The sequence below is a fragment of the Scyliorhinus torazame genome, chromosome 10, assembly GCF_047496885.1.
Source record: "Scyliorhinus torazame isolate Kashiwa2021f chromosome 10, sScyTor2.1, whole genome shotgun sequence".
In the NCBI taxonomy this organism is placed as follows: Eukaryota; Metazoa; Chordata; class Chondrichthyes; order Carcharhiniformes; family Scyliorhinidae; genus Scyliorhinus; species Scyliorhinus torazame.
In genome coordinates this window covers 116097999-116120673 of record NC_092716.1, presented here as the reverse complement: position 1 = coordinate 116120673, position 22675 = coordinate 116097999, and the positions used below count along the sequence as shown (strand labels likewise).

General features: G+C 49.1%; 1 protein-coding gene across 1 annotated transcript in view; it reads right to left on the bottom strand.

The window, feature by feature from the left end:
• hydin (HYDIN axonemal central pair apparatus protein) overlaps nucleotides 1-22675 on the bottom strand; it is a 1604351-nt gene that overhangs the window by 15340 nt on the left and 1566336 nt on the right. Inside the window, exon 84 of the mRNA XM_072518656.1 lies at nucleotides 10237-10387. Coding sequence (XP_072374757.1) covers nucleotides 10237-10387 — 151 coding nt within the window. The remainder of the gene's footprint in view (nucleotides 1-10236; nucleotides 10388-22675) is intronic.

The following is a 22675-nucleotide window of genomic DNA, read 5'->3' as shown; positions in this document are numbered from 1 at the left end:
TCCGAGGAAAAAGGCTCTCATTGTCCACCCTATCCAATCCTCTGATCATCTTGTATGCCTCAATTAAGTCACCTCTTAACCTTCTTCTCTCTAACGAAAACAGCCTCAAGTCCCTCAGCCTTTCCTCATAAGATCTTCCCTCCATACCAGGCATGGGTCATCCACTCTAAATGCATCAGGAAGTCAGTGCAGCCTCAAGGTGAAATGGTGTGAATTGCCTTTGTCGGTTCTTTGCACTAGAACACTGTAGCCATCTGGGGTGGCCACTTCGAACTAGGTGCAGAGGAACTCGCAAAGACTAGTGGGTAAAATTGACAAGCCAAGAATCAGGCCGGCTCAGAGCCTGAAATGCATATTTGTCAGCAAAAGTCCAAATGGTATCGAAACTCTGTCCCATAAGCATGTTAATCAGGCCGATTAGCATTTGATGGCCCATCTTCCCCAAAACAAAGGACTGGTACTCAAGCAACCGGGACAGTCCCAGACATTTTGGCACCATTCCCTGTCCAAGGGAAATGCAAACAACAGGGTCAGTGACTGCTTGGGACATGCCCAGCCATCCAGATCCCCGCCCACTTATTGGCTAAGGAATCGAACAGAGTAATCAGGGATCACCCAATTAGTAAGGCCCAAATCGAAGGACCGCCCAAAAGAGTGCGAAAACCCCCTGAGTATAAGAAGAAGAGTTCGCCATATGTTCGCTCTCTTTTGGCCTTGGTACCCCAGTCACAGCCATCGCCAATCATAGCAACACCAGAAGCGAGTCCAAGTTCAACGCCCGCTACCAGATGGATGAGCCCAGCTGAGCAGCAGTTACTCCTTCGAACCCGAGAGATCCAGAATTGAACAGCGGCCACTGTTTTCTGACCTAAGCAGGGTGCCCGTTAAGTACAGGTTGTCTTAGTTGATAGGTGTAGTTAACTAGTAGTGTTTATGTTGCATGACTAATTGTGTGTAAATAAAGTACCCTTGACCTTGAACTAACTAACTGGTGTTTGGCTCTTTGATCAACAGCCGGTTGAAACTTGTGGTGGTATCATTCGATACCTGGCGACTCTAAGCATTCGGACATAGATAGCATAGAAAGAAAGGCAAATTCGCTGATTGCCCTAATTGGAACAGAGCCACAGAAAAGACCAAGTAGAAAAAGAATCGGCAACATTTATTGGTGACATCTGACGGGTCTCGACCCAGAAGTGACCGTGTCACTCCGAGAGAACCCACAAAAGCATTTGAATTAGAATCCAAATTAGCAAAGTAAGAAACCAGTATCGATCAAACCTCCAGAATTCAGAAGTGTGTAATTTGCATGCGTACTAACAAAGGGATATAAGGTAAACTCGATAGATTTTGTTGCGTGAAACCGGAAACATAAACCGGAAAATAGCTTAAGCCGTACCCGTGTTTGCATCTCTGCTTTACTCCCCCTTGTTTCAAATTTCCGGTAAGAGTCAGAAGTATTTGTCGGGATGGCCATGAAGGCAATGGAACACCTTGTGCATCCACAAGAGCCCGAGGTCGCAGCGACCAATAGATCAGAACAGTGTCCCGTATGGGAAGAAGAGATCAGGAAGTACCTAAAGGGGAAAGGATGGCCCTATGGGCTGAGTTTTGCACGAATGAAGAGACAGGTCCTGGCAGCATAGGATGGACCTGGTGGGACAGCCTGACCGAGATCCATAAGAAGAGTGTGACTAAGGTTTGTAAGCCGATGGCAGTCATGTCCTGTCTGGCACAATTGCGAGGCACAGAGGAGGTCGTGAGGACGCTCCGCAAGCAGCTAGAGGAGAAGGAGAAATGTTGGGAGGGAGATTTAAGTGAAAGCGAGAAGTTAAATGTACAGCTCCGGGAGCAGTTAGCAGCGAAGGACAAGGAAATGGATGATGTCAAGAGGGCACATCAATCTTGTCTCGCCCACCTTAGCAGTTTCCAAATCCAATATGATAAGTCCTACCAGGACACACAACGTGCTATACTGGTAAGAGAAGAGACAGAGAATCAGGTACAGCAGCTAAAGAAACAGTGCGAGGACCTAAAAGCAGTCCTCCGAGCACTCCACAGTTCCACCACGGAACAGAGACAGAATTCGCTGGACCATGCCAAATGCAGGCCGCAAATTGCAAGGTTGCAATCCCTGCAAACAGTTCAAAATGGGTTTAGAGACACCTTTGGCCCACAGCTAGACCAGGAAGAAGGCCCCGATTGGCAGGAACTCAGAGAAACGGCCCAACGGTACGTAAGCGAGACCGAGAATCAAAATAGCGCCCGACTGCTCAGGCAGCACCCAACCCAATGAACCCCATTACCACGCAGCACAGGGTTACCACGGAAGGCCAACCCACTGGTGGCCCACCCAGGGCAACACCCACAGTAGCCCATCTGGGTGCATATCCCCATACTCCTGGCAGGCGCAGTGCCAGCCGACAGTACCCCAGACATCAGGGACGGGCACCAGAGCCAGAGGCCCCCACTGTGCTGGCCAACGTCGGAGCCAGGGGTGTGTGGATGGGAGGTGTAGGGACATTAGGGGGCACAGCCCGAAGTGCCAACCAGGGCCACCATATAGCCATTGGACCTGGCTGGCACAGGGGTATGCACCATGCTAACATGTCGGCATTTTATCCCCTGCAGCCAATGGATATTGGAATTCAACCAGCAATGGCGGCCTTCCTGCTAGTCGCCACAGCCCTGGGGGATGTCCTGCAACTGAACGAATGGGCATTGCTTGAGGAGGAGGCAGCTGCAGCAGTGGAGCATGCAGCAGCGGAGCGTGCCGCAGAGGGACAGTTGGCAGCCACCCAGAATGGAGAGCGAGTTGCCCAACAGGCCGAGGAGGAGGAGGTGCCAAGGAGGCGCCGCTTGAGGCCTCGTGTGTACCGGCACCGCCTGTCATTCGGACCTGCCGGACCGGGCATGGCTTCGAAGACTCCGCGAGACAGAGCAACATATCTGCCAGATGATGGCACACCTGGCACCGTCGGGGTATGAGGGAGGACACCCGCTCCTGGTGGCCAACTAGGTGGAGATCGCCTGAACGTATATGTGGCGGGGTCCTTCCATGTGCCAAGTGGGGACCTGTCCAGGATCTCATCGACCTCGGTGCACAGGTGCATCCCTGTCTTCACGGAGGCCTTATATGCCCAGGCGGGTCAATACATCCATTTCAACGTGGATTAAGCCTACCAGGCTGCCCGGGCAGCGAGGTTCGGCGCCATTGCAGGGATGCCCAGGTCCAGGGGGAGATCGACAAGATGCATGTCTGCCTACGAGCAGCAGGAGATGACCGCTCTACACAAACCGAAAGGGGTTACACTCGATGAACGTGTAGCTGATAAGTGACCATCAGCTGTGCAGCATACATGTCTGCGCTCGATACCCGGGCAGTGTTCACGCCTCCTTCATCCTGGCACACTCGACCATTCCTGACATATTCAAGACCCCCCCTCAGGCTGGGGGCTGGCTCATGGGCGACAAGGGCATGGACCCGCATCCCACCCCCACACCCCTTCACACCACCCCCACCCTTGCACCTCCCTGGCCACCCCCCCGCCTGCAACCCCCTCCATGATACATACCTGTCGCACGACGGGATGGGGGCCCTGGGTTGGCAGTAACAGCGGTTCCGGCCCATGTAATGGAGGATAATGACAACCTTCTCTGCGATGAGCTCTGGTGTTCCACATCGTTTGGCAATATCTGACTCATGCCCACAGCAGCACTGTCCACCATCCACCTGGGTGACCCCTGCATGTGAGCTTGCCATTCCATCACACTGTGTCATCGAATCCCTGGGGGACGATGGTGGGGACGGTCAGGCGGGGTGTGTGTGTGTGTGTGGAGCCCAGGCCACCCACAAGGACCACCCATCACCCCCCCCCCCCCCCCAACAGCACTCCTCCCCCGCCGCCATGGCCAGCCCAGGTAGCCCACCCATCTGACAGAGCACCGAGGCACGTTGCAACAGTGGCAACAGGCACTTAATGTGAACAAATATATACAGATTTGTTTGTGTCACATCAGCCGTTGATTGTACTATCTCCCTCTGGGCCTGGGCCACCTCCCTCTGTATCTACCCCACATTGGCCAGCACCTGGGAGAATGCTACTAATGTTCCCAGCCATGGCCTGAAATGACTGGGCCACGTTCAGGAGCGCTACTGTGATGTCCAGGTGGCTCTAGCATGGTTGCCTGTGAGACAGCAACCCTGCCCTGGGTCTCGGCCAGCGCCTGCAGAAAATGCTCTAGGCCTTGGACATGCTGATCCATAACCACGACCGTCGCCCCCAATGCCTCCACTGTGGACGCCACCCATACGATGTTGGCCTGGGTGGCACACATTGTCGGCACCACCTGCAGCTGCTGCACGCAGTTGGACTCCCCACTGCATGCTCGCTGACGACGCCAAATGTAGTCCTTGGCTCTGCGACTGCATCTCCATTATAGATGGGACTGTCCGTTCCAGAAGCCGAGACCCGTCTGGACAGCAGCTCGTTCCTGGGGTCGGCCTGCCCGCCGACTGTCCACCCCCTCAGGTGTTCCTACCTCCAACTGCTGTACTGGAGCAGCTGTGTGGTGAGCACCAGATAGTCTCCCAGGGGCCTCTTCACTAACATGCCCAACCAAAGTGAGTGTCTCTGGGATGGTGGAGGGTGTTGGAGACAGCTGTGATGGAAAATCACTGTCATCCTCCGACCCGAGCTCCGGGGCCTCCTGAGTCTTGGGCGGAGGGCTGGTGTCCGAGCTGCTCCCATCACTGCTCAGTTCATAGGGGGGCTCCAACTGTGGCACTGGCTGGGGGTGGGGAATGCAAGGTGGATCAGCCCCGTCCCCAGCTGGTCCTGCAAAACACAAGACAAGACGCATGATTAGACCATGGGCCAGGGGGGAGTGGAGGTGGGTGTGTGGGTGGGGGTTGGGGGTCGTGGTGGGTTAGGGTGAGGGTGGTGTGGGGTGAGGGTGGTGTTGGGGGGAGGGGGGTTGACACACGTGTCATGGGGAACCGCAACTAAGCGAGGTCCCATTTCCTTGCCCACGGCCGTACTCCACTTTGGCAACCTCCCTTTCCTCCTGGTCGGCGACCACTTCCAGGGCCCTCTGCTCAGCCATGGTGAGGGGCCGCAGGTTCGGTGGTCCCCCTCCTATCTTCTCCCGCTCCCGGCGATTGTGAGCGGCATTCTGCTGGGGGGTGGGGGGGGAAACAGAAAACACCAGTGTGAGACAGTCCGTGAGACAGGCAGCCGGTGGCCTCAGTGGCCAGGGCACCAGCTCGGCGTCTGTGAAACGTGGGGCTGCCATCTTATTGGCTGGGATGATGTATGTCGGGAGTGAAGTGTGTCTGTGCGGCTGCAGCTTGTCCTGAGTGTTAATCGCGAAACCGGCGAATTTGCTACCGTTTCTCATTAGAATTCGATTGTGTTCCACTTGGATCGATGCTAGACCCTTAATAGCAGGGGAATCAGTCCAGGTACGTCACCAGTTTTGCTGTCGTGAAAGTCCATGGATTCTGTGTTGGCATCAACACTTAGTGCGGCATTCTCCGTTCCCCGACGTTGATTTCGTAATCGGCAATAAGGCGGCGAATCCATTTTGGTGTCGAAATCGGTGGGCGATGCCTGTTTGATGCAGGTTTTGTATGCTCCGCCCCCTACAAAACAGCATCATTGGATCACACACCGCATGCCGTTGGGACAGTCTCAGCACGTCACCTGAAGGCCCTCCCACAATGCTCCGCCCCTGAATGGCCGGGTACCAGATGGCACGGTTCACTTGTGGTCTCAGCCGTGTGGGAGCTGTGGTGATATGCATCACTGTAAATACACAAGGGGTTAATGTAAATATACTACATTGCGTAGGTGCCTGGTAGTGGGTGCCTGGAACTCACTACCGGAGGAGGTAGTGGAAGCAGGGACGATAGGGACATTTAAGGGGCATCTTGACAAATATATGAATAGGATGGGAATAGAAGGATACGGACCCAGGAAGTGTAGAAGATTGTAGTTTAGTCGGGCAGTATGGTCGGCACGGGCTTGGAGGGCCGAAGGGCCTGTTCCTGTGCTGTACATTTCTTTGTTCTTTGTTGTTCTTTGTACTACGACTAAGTAAACACTAGAGGGAGCACCAGGGACATCATGACATGCAGACATACAGCTAATGAACACATAGAATAGGACACGACCAATGGGCAGTCAAGACACCCAGAGGTGACACTACCACAAGGGGGCATTACACAACCCATATATAAGGACAGGGAACACATGCTCTGTCTCTTTCCACAGGCGACACTTTGAGAGAAGGACAGGGGCAGATTAGAAGCATCACACCCACCACGTGGCTTATAGCAGACTGGTTAGTTAGATTGAGTTACAAGAGCAAGATTAGCAGGAGAGTCGAACTCATAGAGAACTGAGCTAATGGTTCAATAAATCACATTGAACTTACTTCAAAGTCTGGAGTATCTTTTGGTCAAAGCTGCATCAAGTTGCAGCCTGTGTTATCCCAGAGTACATGACACAACAGGAGCCCGGCATGGCGGCTGCGGACTGTGTCACAGTCGGGCGGGAGCCATGCTGCTGGCCAGGGGGGGCTTCCGTGAGGGCTGGGGGGTCTGGTGGGGGGTAGCCAGGGAGTGGCCAGGGGGCACTAGCTGGCAGGTAGGGTCTTCGGCGCCATGTTTTGCGGTGTGACTGCTGCAGGTCATCACCATGCGCATGTGTGGCCATGGATATAGCCATTCTCCAGCCGTTTATTTTCTGGAGGCTGGTTGTTTTACGTGGCGCAGCTAGTAGCCCCTCACCAGTCGCAGGATCGGTGAGGGGGCGGCAAAGATTTTTTTCAGGTAAAACACAGATTCTCCACACTTAGCCTCAGAAACGGAGAATCTGGCCCAAGGTCTCAGAAACGGAGAATCCCGCCGCCTATTTTTTGATATGGACCCTAATTGAAAGGAATCTGAGAAAAGAAACTGACCCTTCCAGGAATCTAAGAATGAAACTGAAATTGAAAACCATGACTTCTGGGGAGACTGAAACTGGTGGAAATATATAGGACACCGAGCCATCAGAGCTCAGTAGTTGATGATGATTCCCATGGTGCAGTACAGGCAGACTGAAGAAGACAGAAGCTAGATCCAAGGTGAGATGTTCCGGTGTTCACACCGGTGGGATCTTCCAGTCCTGCTGATGGTGAACCCCCACCATGGGTTTCCCCAGCAGCAGAGACTGGATTCAATGGTAAGCGCCATTGACAGTGGCGGGACCAGAAGACCCTGCTGCCAGCCAAAGGTGGGCTGCCTCCCTCCGCTGAGAAATGTACTGCGGGGAGGTCAGAGAATCTCGTCCCCAGATTCTGAGAATAGACAAAAAGTTGTTGCAGTTGTTTCTGTTACATAGAGATAACTGCAGTGGATCTACACCATTCAGACTATTGTAAGTAGAGGTTGTTTTTATAAATTCAGAGTACCCAATTCATTTTTTCCAATTAAGGGGCAATTTAGCGTGGCCAATCCACCTACTCTGCACATCGTTTTGGGTTGGGGGGGCCAAACCCACTCAAACATGGGGAGAATGTGTAAACTCCTCACGGACAGTGACCCAGAGCCGGGATCAAACCTGGGACCTCGGCGCCATGAGGCAGCAGTGCTACTCACTGCACCACCTTGCTGCCCTTATTGTGAGTAGAATTGAGGAGGATCTCCAGGCGTGTGCTATCTTTGGTGAAGGTTGTGTCCGTACCATTCAGGTGCACTGCTGTCAGCTGAGGATCCAGCTAAGTGCTCGAAGAAGAACTAAAATTCTTTGTGAGGAAGGCAGAGTTTTGAAGAACTTTATGTTGGAGATTGATTACATCCTTGCCGAGTCGGTTGTTGAGCCAATTGGTAAAATTTACCTTTGTTGTATTTGTCATTTAATGTGTAATTTATAGTTTATAATAAACCACAATTAGCCTGTTAATTCATGTTTAAACTATGTTGATTCTAGGTTTAAGTTTCCCTGTTTGATTCTTGGATATGAAAAATTCCTGTTTTAAATGTGGAACATTTTGGCTTAATTTTTTCAGTATATAATTGGGATTTCAGATTTCTACTTTTAAAAGAATAATTGGGATTTGAGATTTCAACTTTAAAAAAAGGTTACCAGTCTCTACGGAGATTGTCGCACTTTCATGATTGTTGGATATCCCAAAGTGCTTTGTTGCTAGTTCCACATAATTCCATAAATTACACTGAGATAATGAACACAAAATTACTTTTAGTAATGTTGGTTAAGTTAAAAATATTGTTCGGGATAATCGGATGAACTCCCTGCTCTTATTCTTTAAATAGTGCCATTGTATCTTATACTTCCATGTGAGATGCAGACAGTGACTCAGTTTAAGGTCGCAAAGACGGAATCTCCAGCAGTGTGGCATTCCGACCGTACTGCACTGGGAGCGTCAGCCTAAGATTATAGGCTAAAGTCTCTGGACTGGACTTTAACCCGCAACATTCTGGAAGAAAAGGGCTGGCTGTACCCTGAGAAGTCATAAGAAAGCACAAATCTGTGACTTAGGGAAGGAAGGGAGTAAAAAGTGTTAATTACACCATTCCTGGGTTGTTAGTTAGCTACCGTTGATCCTGAACATCATAGTGTACAAACATACAGTGCTTGATTTGTGACTGGACTGTTTCAGGGAATACCAATCAACGAATTTTGACCCAATGGTTTCCTATTTATTCATGTAATGGTCAGAAGAAGATCAGTTATAGGTTTGAGATGTCCTCTCCTGTACTCACTGTGAATTTTACTGTGAGCCCCAATTGTGCAATTACCTGTCCACTGAGGGTCACATAATTATCATTCCACAGTGCATATATAACACAGAGTCTCTATTTTAGAATTGCCCAGCACCTGCATGTCCTGTATCTTGGGAACTGCCATTGCTCCACTGAGAATCATGATGCATGGAAGGAGACTATTTGGCTCACCAAGGCCAGGTTTCTCCGAGCCCGCGCGGGGTCGGAGAATCGCTGGGGGGGGGGGGCTCGAATCCCGCCACGCTGCTCCGACGGTGGGCAGCCGATTTTCTGGTCGCCGGAGAATCAACGCCAATCGTGCTGGCGTGGTCGCCGCGGCGCCGGTCAGGGGCCATTGAAAGGGGCCGCTGAGTCCCACCGGCATCGTTTACATGTGGTCCTACCCGACGGGACCTCGGCATTCTGGCTGCGGGGGCCGTCATGGTGAGGGGTGGGGGGGGGAACCGTCTCCGGGGAGGCCTCCACGATGGCCAGGCCCGCGATCGGGGGCAACCGATCAGTGGGCGCGCTAATTCCAGGGTGGGCCTATGTTCCACCACGCCGGGTCCCTGTAGGGCTCCGCCATGTTGCCCGCGGGCCAGCGCGGAGACTGCCGTGGCGCAAAAGCGCGGACACGCGCCTGCTGTGGCATGCATGTGTGGACCCGCACTGGCCATGGCGGGCCAGCTTTCGGCGCTGGAGCAGCGCACAGCACTCCGGCACCATTCTAGCCTCCGAGGACGTGGAGAATAACTGGGCCTGGAGGCCCAACACTCCGAAATCCCGGCCGAGTGTTGAAGCCAGTGTCGCTCACGCCACTTTTGGCGCCGGCGTCAACACTCGGCTGGGATTTCGGAGAATCCCGGCCCATGTCTATGGCGACACTTTGAAGTCCTATTCCCCTGCTCTTTACGCATTGCCTGACAAAATTCCTCACTTTCCTTTTGAAAGTGATTGTTGAATCTGTTTCCACCATCCTTTCAAACAGCGTATGCTGGATCAAAACAGTTCACTGCATTAAAAAAAAATTCTACTCTGAAACAGGAAATGCTGGAAAACCTCAACAGGTCTAGCAGCATCTGTGGAGAGAGAAATAGAGTTAACTTTTTGAGTCTGTATAACTCTTCTTCAGAGTTAAAGAGAGGGAGAAATGTGATAACCGCATTTCTCTCCGCAGATGCTGCAAGGCCTGCCGAGCTTTTCTTGCATTTTCTGTTTTTGTTTCATATTTCCACCATCCACAAGTATTTACTTTCAGTTCCTCTCTGGTTCTTTTGCCTTTTATCTTTAATCTTTTGCCTCTGGTTGGTTACCTATCCTAACAATAACCTTTGTAATTTTGAACACCACTTTTAAATTTCCTCTAAACCTCCTCTGCACTCAAGAGAACAGCTTCTCTGGTCTTCCCACTGCTGATCCACTGACTTTCTAAAAACTGTAACACAGAGTAGCAGAGAAAAACGTACCTTCACTGAGATGACTGCCTCTTTGTAAGTGAAGAAACTGATTCTGTAATCCCGCCTGGAAGACCCGGGAACTTCAATATAGTCAAGTCCTTTCAATGTGGTGGTACTCTCTAGCCGTTCTGGTTTGACCTGGTCGATGGTAGCTCGGAATCTGTTTACCACATTACAACAGTCAGCATAATTCTGTACAGTAGCACGGTTCATTTAACATCACCTTTAATACCATACTCCACACACATTCTTTTGCCAAATTCTTCCCTTCTCTACTCCAACTTGTATCAGGATAAGGTTCCATGGTGCCAATAGACCTTCAGTACGCCACGCATATGCCGAGTTTTTCTAGCATTTCCTGTTTTTGTTTCAGATTTCCACCTACCACTGTATTTACTTTCATTTCCTCTCTGGTTCTTTTGCCAGCGAGTGCCAGTCGGATCCTTGACCAGTGAATGAGAAGGGGCAGGATTTTCCGGCCCTGTGGGATCATCCAGTTCTGCTGAAGGCAAACCCTGTGGTGGGTTCCATGGAAGAGGGATGGACAAGCCATGCAAAACGCTGTAGACATCAGCGGGACCTGAAGATCCTGCCGGCAGCCAATGGTGAGCTGCCTCCACAGCCAGAAAAACATTCCGCAGGTGAGTCGGAAAAGGCCGCCCAAGAACTCACCCTATTTACCTATTTACCTATTGCACTCCCCAACGGAGATCACTTTATGGGCAGCACGGTAGCATTGTGGATAGCACAAATGCTTCACAGCTCCAGGGTCCCAGGTTCGATTCCGGCTTGGGTCACTGTCTGTGCGGAGTCTGCACATCCTCCCCGTGTGTGCGTGGGTTTCCTCCGGGTGCTCCGGTTTCCTCCCACAGTCCAAAGATGTGCGGGTTAGGTGGATTGGCCATGCTAAATTGCCCATAGTGTCCAAAATTGCCCTTAGTGTTGGGTGGGGTTACTGGGTTATGGGGATAGGGTGGAGGTGTGGACCTTGGGTGGGGTGCTCTTTCCAAGAGCCGGTGCAGACTCGATGGGCCGAATGGCCTCCTTCTGCACTGTAAATTCTATGACATTACTCAGGCACAATGATGCTCAAAGAATAGGGTGCTGAATATTATAGTCCCACTACCACACAGCACAGATCAAGGCCCTAACCTGGGGCCTCATCCCGGCCAACCACACCCACATGTTCTGGGCATGCCCCAGACTTGCTGGGTTCTGGACAGCCTTCTTTCAGGCAATGTCCAAGGAAGTGGGGGTGAGGATGGAGTCAAGCCCAAAAGTAGTAGTCTTCAGGGTATCAGACGAGCCAGAACTCTTCATGGGAAGGGGACTGACACTGCCTTTGCCTCCCTAATTGCTTGCCGAAGAATTCTGTTCGGCTGGTGATCAGCAGCACCGTCCAAAGCTGCAGACTGACTGTTTGACCTGTCGGAATTTCTCCAATTGGAGAAAATCAAATTCGCCATCCAGGGGCTGGAAGTTGGCTTCCACAAGATGTGGAGACAATTCATCAACCTGTTCCAGACAACAGCCAACAGAGCGGGGCTGTTGATGCCAAATTGTTGGCCAAGGTTTTGGTCTCGAGAATAAAGGATTGTGTTCTGTAGGTGATAGCGGAGGACCAGATGGGATTTGTTAAAGGAAGGCAGCTAACGGCCAACGTTAGAAGGCTCTTCAATGTCATCATGATGCCCTCCGAGGGCAGGGAGGTGGTCGCTATGGACGCGGAGAAGGCCTTCGACCGGTGGAGTGCAAGTATTTGTAGGAGACCCTGGGGCGGTTTGGGTTTTGTAGACTGGGTCTGGTTGCTGTACCAGGCACCTGTGGCGAGTGTGCAGACGAACCGGCTGAGTTCGGAATATTTCAGACTGAGATGGGGGACGAGGCAGGGATGTCCACTCTCCCCACTGTTGTTTGCCTTGGCTATAGAGCCATTGGCGATGGTGCTGAGAGCATCAAAGGACTGGAAGGGGCTAGTCCAGAGGGGTGGAACACAGGGTCTCGTTGTATGCGGACAACCTACTCCTGTATAGTCCTGACCCATTAGGGGGGATGGGAGAGATTATGCGGATCTTAGGGGAATTTGACCGGTTCTCGGGGTACAAATTGAATATGGCAAAAAAGTAAGGTTTTTTTGCTCCAGGCGAGGGGGCAGGAGAGGAGACTGGGGGAGCAGCCGTTTAAAATGGTGGGAGTGAGTTTTCGATACTTGGAAATTCAGGTGGCACGGGGATGGGAGCAGGTGCTTAAATTAAATCTGGCCCGGTTAGTTGAGCAAATGAAGGACGACTTCCGGAGGTGGGACCTGCTCACGTTGTCACTGGCGGGGAGGGTACAGAACGTAAAGATGACAGTTCTCCCGAGATTTTTGTTTGTTTTCCAGTGTCTCCCTATTTTTATACCAAAGGCCTTTGTTAAGCAGGTTAGACCATAAGACATAGGAGCAGAATTAGGCTACTCGGCCCATCGAGTCTGTTCCGCCATTCAATCATGGCTGATATTTTCTCATCCGCATTCTTTTGTCTTCTCCCCATAACCCCTGGGTTAATGTGGTGAACTCTAAGTTTGTGTGGGCGGGTAAATCCCCGCGAGTAAGGAAAGTGCTGTTGGAGCAGAGCCGAAGGGGGGAGGGTCGGCCCTGCCGAACCGTAGGAATTACTACTGGGCGGCAAATAAAGCCATGAAGTGGGTAGTGGGTGCGCGGTCGGTATGGGAGGGGGTGGAGGCGGCATCATGAAGGGCACAAGTTTTGGAGCACTGGTGACAGCACATCTGTCATTCTCGCCGGCCCGGTACTCTACAAGCCCGATGGTGGTGGCAGCTCTGAGAGTTTGGAGACAGTGGTGGAAGCATATGGGCGTGGAGGGAGCGTCGGTGTGGGCTCCAATTTGTGACAATCACCGGTTTATCCCGGGGATGTTGGATGGGGGGGGGATTTTTTGGAGGAGGAGTTTGAATTGCCAGTTGGGAATGGGTTTTGCTATCTGCAGGTGAGGGACTTTGTTCAAAGGCAGGTTTCAACCTTTCCGCTTCTACCGCCATAGGGGATACAGGACAAGGTAGTTTCTAAAACGGGGGTGCGGGAGAGGAAGGTCTCGGAAATTTTAAAAGAGCTTATGGAGTGGGAGGGAACCCAGATAGGGGAGGTAAAGTACAAGTGGGTAGATGAGCTGGGTAAGGAGTTATGGGCAGGTCTATGGGAGGATGCTCGGAGTGGAGTCAACACATCCTCATCATGTGCCAGGCTCAGCCTGATTCAATTCGAGGTGGTTCACCGGGCACACATGACGATGGCCTGAATGAGCAGGTTTTTTGGGGTGGAGGACAGGTGTGCGAGGTGTGTAGGAGGGCCCGCAAATCATGTCGACATGTTTTGGGCATGTCCGAAGCTTAGGGGATTCTGGCAGGGATTTGCAATGTCATGTCCACGGGGCTAAAAATGAGGGTGGCGCCGAGTCCAGAGGTGGCGATTTTTGCAATGCTTTTTTCTCTTTATTAATATTGTTAAATGTCTTTGTTTTCTTGTAACATGTATCACTTCTGTTTTTTTTCTCTTGTATAAAGTAGAACAGCACCCGGATTACTTTGTGAAATACTACACGCGGGTACAACACCTGTAACTTAACGTTCAAGCTAGAAATATATAATACAAAACAAATTGTCAAGTATATCATGTGAAAATATAATAAAAACGTGGTCTCTGTGATTCACATTGGGCACATAAGCATATAAAGGTATGCTTGGAGCTGCAAGATAAACTATCAAAGCTGGGATCATTTCAATGATGTCTATCCTGGTAGAAGATAAGAGTGTTGTTATAGAGTTGGTATCATTTCAAAAATAAAACTGCTGTGAAGCGTTACAATTAGCGTTAATGCCCTATTTAATGTTCCGTAGGATAGATTGTGGTGCCAATTATCTAAGCTGCCAGCCATTTGATCATAGGTAGTACCCTGACCTGCAGGCATTGAGGTACATTCTAATTGTTAGATTGCATCATATAAATTTATGATTGGTTAAAGTTCAGATAGTTTAGCAGCTGAACAAGCAGGTAAACACCAAGCCCATAAATCAGGTTCTGCTGAAAGGTCATCAACCTGAAATTTCTCTCCATTTGCTCATTTTTCCACAGCATATTCTGTTTTTATTGCAAAAATCAGGTGGGTGTGGTTGTAGCAGCAAAGTCCTTTTGGAAATCCTGCGTGATGGTGTCAGACATAAAGACCCGTTAGGAGGCCTTGGAGTTGAGGCACCACACTGCATTCACCCAATGATATACCATGGAAAGAATGCACAACTGCTGCATAGCAGGAATTCGGAGAAAGGACTGATAAAACCAGGTTTCAACGAGAGTACTGTTTTGTTATGTTTCCTTTGTAACATAAGCGGCTTCCTTGTGTTTGTCAAGGAAGGTCGAGACGTGTAAATAACTTCAACTCGTTTATTTACACTATGTACACTTTTATAACTTGAGTTCGACACTACTGCTAATCCTATTGCAGCTACCTAAACTGACTGACCAGATGCTGTCTTCCACGTGGTGGGTGTGATAATGAATCAACCCTGTGCCTCTCCTCACTGACTGTCTCCACTGGCCAAAGGGGCTGATCATGTGTGTGGTGTCCTTTATGTATGGGTTGGTGTAATGCCCCCCTGTGGTCGTGTCACCTCCTTGTGTATCGTGAATGTCCATTGGTCGCCTCCCATCTGACTTATCTATTGGTTGAGTGTGTGTGTGTGATGTTTCTGGTGCTCCCTCTAGTGTCTGTCTAGCTTACATGTATTTACAGTGATGCACATCACCACAAGTACTGTGTTCAATGGCTCAGCACAAAAAAATGGCAAGGACTATTAAAGGAGAACTGGCTGTTTAAGCAGCAACTTCCACTTTTCTCTGTGTTACAGACATGAGGGGGTTGATTTAAACAGCACTCATTTCTCCTCTCATCACCAGTCTATTTTGGTTTGTTTCCCTCTTTAGACGTAATAGTGTATTTCCCCAACCGCTTGGTTTTTGCATGATCCAAGAGGCCTGTCAGTGGGGAGCTCGTATTTCACAGGGACATCAATTGGATCATCCCTGTGGATCTTGGGAGGCTATTACAGTTAGTTTATTTGCACACTGTAATAAGCCCAAGAGGCCCACCAGGATACACAGATTGAACTCCCCGTGGGACTCGTGAAATATGAGCATCCCAACTAGAGAGTGGAGGCCCGCCCACCTGGGGCTCATATTAACCTAGTGTAAAGACCGGCCTGGACAGGGGCCAGCATGTTGGTTGTCCCAACAGGACTTACTCTGTGAGTGTATTTACTGCCATAGGCAGATTTCGTATGACCGTGAATAAACCAGCATTCACCCAACCATTTGGCTTCCTTTGTCTCTATGTACTCACTCAAAATGTGAGAAGGAATATTCGCAACATCACCTCCATATTTAGACAGTAAAGAAAGGGATAGAGAAAAGAAGGTTTGACAGTACAGAAACCAGGGAGAAAATAAATCTTGGTGCACATGAGTTCTGGAGTCCAGAATCAAAGTCCAGTAAGATGTTCGTCATAATGGGCTGAAACCTGATCTTGTAGAATTCACTTTCCTGGAGGTGTTTACTTTACAAGGTGAGATTGGCACGCAGATATGAATCAGTCTTGTAGGCAATAGCACAGAACTTTGAACAGATGCAGGGTAGATGGAGCCACGTGACCTGGACAGAGCTTCTGTTGTGTGGCCTGCTGGGAAGATGTTATAGTGTCTTGTGAGAGTACCTTTAAGAAATGGGTGTTTATAAATGGGTGTTTATAAGTATCTGTAGTGAGAGTACCTTTAAGAAATGGGTGTTTATTACTGCAGTGATGTCAGAGAGTGGGTGGAGCTGGGCTGTCTGTCAGCTTTTTACTTTCGATTTAGGCTGTTTGCTGCAGGGTGTGTTTTAGTTTCGTTTTCAGAACTGGATAGCTGCAGTCACAACCAGAAGGTGTATGAATCTCTCTCTGTAATCTAAAGACTGTAAATCAATCCTGGTGATTTCAAAATAATAACAGTAGTGACTTTAACCTGATGTGCTTCTGGTAAAAGGTGTTTTAAGTCTCATGGATGTTAAAAGGAAAGCTAAAAGGATTACTTAGTGCTGTATTCTTTGGGGGTTGTATTTGAATTAATGGTTGCTAAGATGTTCACTGTATGTTTTAATAAGGTTAACTTGAGTTCATAGAATAAACATTGTTGTGCTTTAAAAAATACTTTTCCATTTCTGCTCTACCACACCTGTAGAGTGAGCCGTGTGCTCCCCATACCACAATCTAGTAAAAGTTGTGGGTCAGGTGAACTCCATGATACACTTTGGGGTTCTCTAAACCCTGGCCCATAACAATAGCAGCAGACCAAGTTATACAGTTCAGCATAGCAATATTACTTGTTCCACAAGCTAGAGGCCTAGCTCACATGACTCCCACCTCTCCACAAGGTCTTCAACAAAGGATGTCTATCTCTCTGGAATTCGCCTGGGTGTCAAAGACCTGATAAACATCCAAGCTGTTATGAGCTGAAAGGAGTGTTTGAGGGGCTTGTGGTCTCCTACTGGCAACCCTGGGTTATTAAATGCAAATGGGCTTCTTATAGCTCTCACTAAGGTTGGGCTGTGCAGTCCCTCAGAGATTGTTAGTGGATCCTCAGAGATAACAAGGTGTGAGTTTTCCAGATACTGCAAGGGGCTTCTGTTGCTCTGGGGTCACAGACAGACATGGGCTCAGCCATTTTAAGCATCGTATTTTTAAAAATTTTAAGTCTTAGAATTTAGAAATCAATAATGAGTATGTAAAAAAATACATAATAAAGAAGCACAGTATGAGGTTATAGTCCATCATTTTGGTTTGCGTTTGTAGGGTTTTTGTGGTTTGAGAACTTGTTTATCGGCATGTGTAAAAGGCCTTGGTTTTGACAATAGTCAGATCACTGACTCCGAGTCACAGGTTCTATAGTTATCTAGAGGGGATGGCAGGGAAGGTAGTGCAATGATCCTCCTGCAGAATGTTTGAGGTGAGCAGTGTCCCTGCTGATTTCATCTGTGGGAAGTGCACCCATCTCCAGCTCCTCAGAAACCGCGTTCGGGAACTGGAGCTGGAGCTGGATGAACTTCGGATCATTCGGGAGGTAGAGGTGGATATAGATAGAAGCTTCAGGGATGTAGTTACTCCAAAGATTAAAGATAGATGGGTGACGGTGAGAGGGGCTGGGAGGAATACCGCTTTGAATACTGTTGGGGGCGGGGTTAAGCCATGGTGTACAGGTCCCTGGCACAGAGTCTGTCCTTGTTGTTCAGAAGGGAAGGGGGGAAAGGAGTAGAGCATTAGTCATTGGAGACACAATAGTTAGGGGGATAGATAGGAGATTCTGTGGGAACGAGAGAGACTCGCGGTTGGTGTATTGACTCCCAGGTGCCAGGGTCCGTGATGTCTCGGATCGTGTTTTCGGGATCCTTAAGGGGGAGGGGGAACAGCCCCAAGTCGTGGTCTACATAGGTACCAACGACATAGGTAGGGAAAGGGATAGGGATGTAAGGCAGGAATTCAGAGAGCTAGGGTGGAAACTTAGATCTAGGACAAACAGAGTTATTATCTCTGGGTTGTTACCCGTGCCACGTGCTAGCGAGACGAGGAATAGGGAGAGAGAGGAGTTGAACACGTGGCAACAGGGATGGTGCAGGAGGGAGGGTTTCAGATTTCTGGATAACTGGGGCTCAATCTGGGGTCGGTGGGACCTCTACAAACGGGATGGCCTACACCTGGACCAGAGGGGTACCAATATCGAGGCGGGCAAATTTGCTCATGCTCTTCGGGAGGGTTTAAACTAGTTCAGCAGGGGATTGGGAACCTGAATTGTAGCTCCAGTATACAGGAGGTTGAGAGTAGTGAGGTCATGAGTAAGGTTTCAAAGTTGCAGGAGTGTACCGGCAGGAAGGTGGTTTAAAGTGTGTCTTATTCAATGCCAGGAACATCCGGAATAAGGTGGGTGAACTTGCGGCATGGGTTGGTACCTGGGACTTCGATGTTGTGGCCATTTCGGAGACATAGATAGAGCAGGGACAGGAATGGTTGTTGCAGGTGCTGGGGTTTAGATATTTCAGTAAGCTCAGGGAAGGTGGTAAAAGAGGGGGAGGGGTGGCATTGTTCGTCAAGGACAGTATTACTGTGGCAGAAAGGAAGTTTGATGAAGAATCGTCTACTGAGGTAGTTTGGGCTGAGGTTAGAAACAGGAAAGGAGAGGTCACCCTGTTAGGGGTGTTTTATAGGCCTCCGAAAAGTTCCAGAGATGTAGAGGAAAGGATTGCAAAGAAGATTCTGGATAGGAGCGAAAGCAACAGGGTAGTTGTTGCGGGGGACTTTAACTTTCCAAATATTGACTGGAAACGCTATAGTTTGAGTACTTTAGATGGGTCCGTTTTTGTCCAATGTGTGCAGGAGGGTTTCCTGACACAGTATGTAGATAGGCCAATGAGAGGCAAGGCCATATTGGATTTGGTACTGGGTAATGAACCAGGACAGGTGTTAGATTTGGAGGTAGATGAGCACTTTGGTGATAGTGACCATAATTCGATTACGTTTACTTTAGTGATGGAAAGGGATAGCTATATTCCGCAGGGCAAGAGTTATATCTGAGGAAAGGCAATTATGATGCGATGAGGCAAGACCTAGGATGCATCGGATGGAAAGGAAAACTGCAGGGGATGGGCACAATGGAAATGTGGAGCTTGTTCAAGGAACAGCTACTGCGTGACCTTGATAAGTATGTACCTGTCAGGCAGGAAGGAAGTGGACGAGCGAGGGAACCGTGGTTTACTAAAGCAGTTGAAACACTTGTCAAGAGGAAGAAGGAGGCTTATGTAAAGATGAGACATGAAGGTTCGATTAGGGCGCTCGAGAGTTACAAGTTAGCTAGGAAGTACCTAAAGAGAGAGCTAAGAAGAGCCAGGAGGGGACATGAGAAGTCTTTGGCAGGTAGGATCAAGGATAACCCCAAAGCTCTCTATAGATATGTCAGGAATAAACGAATGACTAGGGTAAGAGTAGGGCCAGTCAAGGACAGTAGTGGGAACTTGTGCTTGGAGTCCGAGGAGACAGGAGAGGTGCTAAATGAATATTTTTCGTCAGTATTCGCACAGGAAAAAGACAATGTTGTTGAGGAGAATACTGAGATTCAGGCTACTAGACTAGAAGGACTTGAGGTTCATAAGGAGGAGGTGTTAGCAATTCTGGAAAGTATGAAAAACCCCTGGGCTGGATGGGTTTTATCCTAGGATTCTCTGGGAAGCTAGGGAGGAAATTGCTGCTTTGATCTTTAAGTCATCTTTGTCTACAGGAATAGTGCCAGAAGACTGGAGGATAGCAAATGTTGTCCCCTTGTTCAAGAAGGGGAGTAGAGACAACCCCGGTAACTATAGACCAGTGAGCCTTACTTCTGTTGTGGGCAAAGTCTTGGAAAGGTTTATAAGAGATAGGATGTATAATCATCTGGAAAGGAATAATTTGATTAGAGATAGTCAACACGGTTTAGTGAATGGTAGGTCGTGCCTCACAAACCTTATTGAGTTCTTTGAGAAGGTGACCAAACAGGTGGATGAGGGTAAAGCAGTTGATGTGGTGTATATGGATTTCAGTAAAGCGTTTGATAAAGTTCCCCACGGTAGGCTACTGCAGAAAATACGGAGGCATGGGATTCAGGGTGATTTAGCAGTTTGGATCAGATATTGGCTAGCTGGAAGAAGACAGAGGGTGGTGGTTGATGGGAAATGTTCAGACTGGAGTCCAGTTACTAGTGGTGTACCACAAGGATCTGTTTTGGAGCCACTGCTGTTTGTCATTTTTATAAATGACCTGGAGGAGGGCGTAGAAGGATGGGTGAGTAAATTTGCAGATGATACTAACGTCGGTGGAGTTGTGGACAATGCGGAAGGATGTTACAAGTTACAGAGGGACATAGATAAGCTGCAGCGCTGGGCTGAGAGGTGGCAAATGGAGTTTAATGCAGAAAAGTGTGAGGTGATTCATTTTGGAAGGAATAACAGGAAGACAGAGTACTGGGCTAATGGTAAGATTCTTGGTAGTGTGGATGAGCAGAGAGATCTCGGTGTCCATGTACATAGATCCCTGAAAGTTGCCACCCAGGTTGAGAGGGTTGTTAAGAAGACGTTCGGTGTGTTAGCTTTTATTGGTAGAGGGATTGAGTTTCGGAGCCATGAAGTCATGTTGCAGCTGTACAAAACTCTGGTGTGGCCGCATTTGGAGTATTGCGTGCAATTCTGGTCGCCGCATTATAGGAAGGATGTGGAAGCATTGGAAAGGGTGCAGAGGAGATTTACCAGAATGTTGCCTGGTATGGAGGGAAGATCTTATGAGGGAAAGCTGAGGGACTTGAGGCTGTTTTCATTAGAGAGAAGACGGTTAAGAGGTGACTTAATTGAGGCATACAAGGTGATCAGAGGATTAGATACGGCGGACAGTGAGATCCTTTTTCCTCAGATGGTGATGTCTAGCACGAGGGGACATAGCTTTAAATTGAGGGGAGATAGATATAGGACAGATATCAGAGGTAGGTTCTTTACTCAGAGAGTAGTAAGTGCGTGGAATGGCCTGCCTGCAACAGTAGTGGACTCGTCAACATTAAGCGCATTCAAATGGCCATTGGATAGACATATGGACGATATGGGAATAGTGTAGATGGGCTTTAGAGTGGTTTCCCAGGTCGGCGCAACATCAAGTGCCAAAGGGCCTGTACTGCGCTGTAATGTTCTATTTTCTATGTTCTATCCCCCTTGGGCTAGAGAATGAGCAGGAGAGGAAGGAAAGAGAGGAAGTACTCGAAGGGTTGAAATCCTTGATAGATGATGCCAGGGCCAGTTGACTTGTTTCCAAGGCTACTGAAGGAGGTCAGGGAGGAGATAGCAGATGTTCTGAGGATGATTTTCCAATCCTCACTGGATACAGGAGAGGTACCGGAGGACTGGAGAAATTCAAACATGGTTTTCATGTTTAAAAAGAAGCTGAAGGAAATGCCAAACAGTTATAGGCCAGTTAGTTTTGCGTCAAAGTCCCACATGGCAGATTGGTCAAGAATGTGAAAGCCTGTGGGATACAGGGCAATGTGGCAAACTGGATAAAAAGTTGGCTTGGTAACAGGAAACAAAGGGCTGCCCTTGCAATTGGAAGGTTGTTTCAAGTGGTGTTCTACAGGCCCGGTGTTGGGACCCTTACTGTTTATGTAATATATTGGTTCAAACATGGGCAAAAGAGCTTAATGCCAGAGGTGAGCTGAGAGTGACTATCCTTGACATCAAAGCAGCATTTGACCGAATATAGCATCAAGGAGCTATAACTAAACTGGAGTCAATGGGGAAATCATGGGGAAATCGCTCCACTGCTTGGAGTCATATCTGGCACAAAGTAAAATGGTGGTGGTGGTTGGAGGTCAATTATCTCAGCTCCAGGACATCACTGCAGGAGTTCCTCAGGGTAGTGTCCTAGGCCCAAGCATCTTCAGCTGCTTCATCAATCATTTTCTTTCCATCATAAGGTCAGAAGTGGGGATGTTTGGGTATGACGGCACAATGTTCAGCACCATTCACAACTCTTCAGATAATGAAGCAGTCCATGTCCAAATGCAGCAAGACCTGGACAATATCCAGGCTTGGGCTGACAATTAGCAAGTTACATTTGTGCTACACAAGTGTCAGGTAATGAGCATCTTCTACAAGAAGGGTCTAACCATCGCCCCTTGTCATTCAATGGCATTATGATCGCTGAATCCCCCACAATCAACATCCTGGGGGTTACCATTGGTCAGAAACTGAACTGGACTAGCCGTATCAATACTGTGGCTACCAGGGCAGGTCAAAGGTTAGGAATCCTACGGCGAGTAACTCACCTCCTGACCCCCCAAAACCTGTCCAAAATCCACAAGGCACAAGTCAGGAGTGTAATGGAATACTCTCCACTTGCCTGGATGAGTGTAGCTCCAACAACATTCAAGAAGTTCGACACCATCCAGGACAAAGCAGCCCATTTGATTGCTCCTCCTTCCACAAACATTCAAACCCTCCACCGACGAACAGTGGCAGCCATGTGTACCATCTACAAGATGCACTGCAGTAACTCACCAAGATTCCTTCGATAGCACCTTCCAAACCTACGACCATTACCATCATGAAGGACAAAAGCAGCAGATATCTGGGAGCCCCACCACCTGAAGGTCCTCTTCCAAGTCACTCACCACCTTTTGTGCCGTCTGCAAATTTCCTAATCATGCTCCCCACATGCACTTCCAAATCTATATATTTTTTAGATATTTACGGGATGCAGACATCGCTGGAGAGGCCAGCATTTATTGCCCATCCCTAGTTCCCCTTCAGAAGGTGGTGGTGAGTTGCCTTCTTGAACCTCTGCAGTCCTTGAGGTGT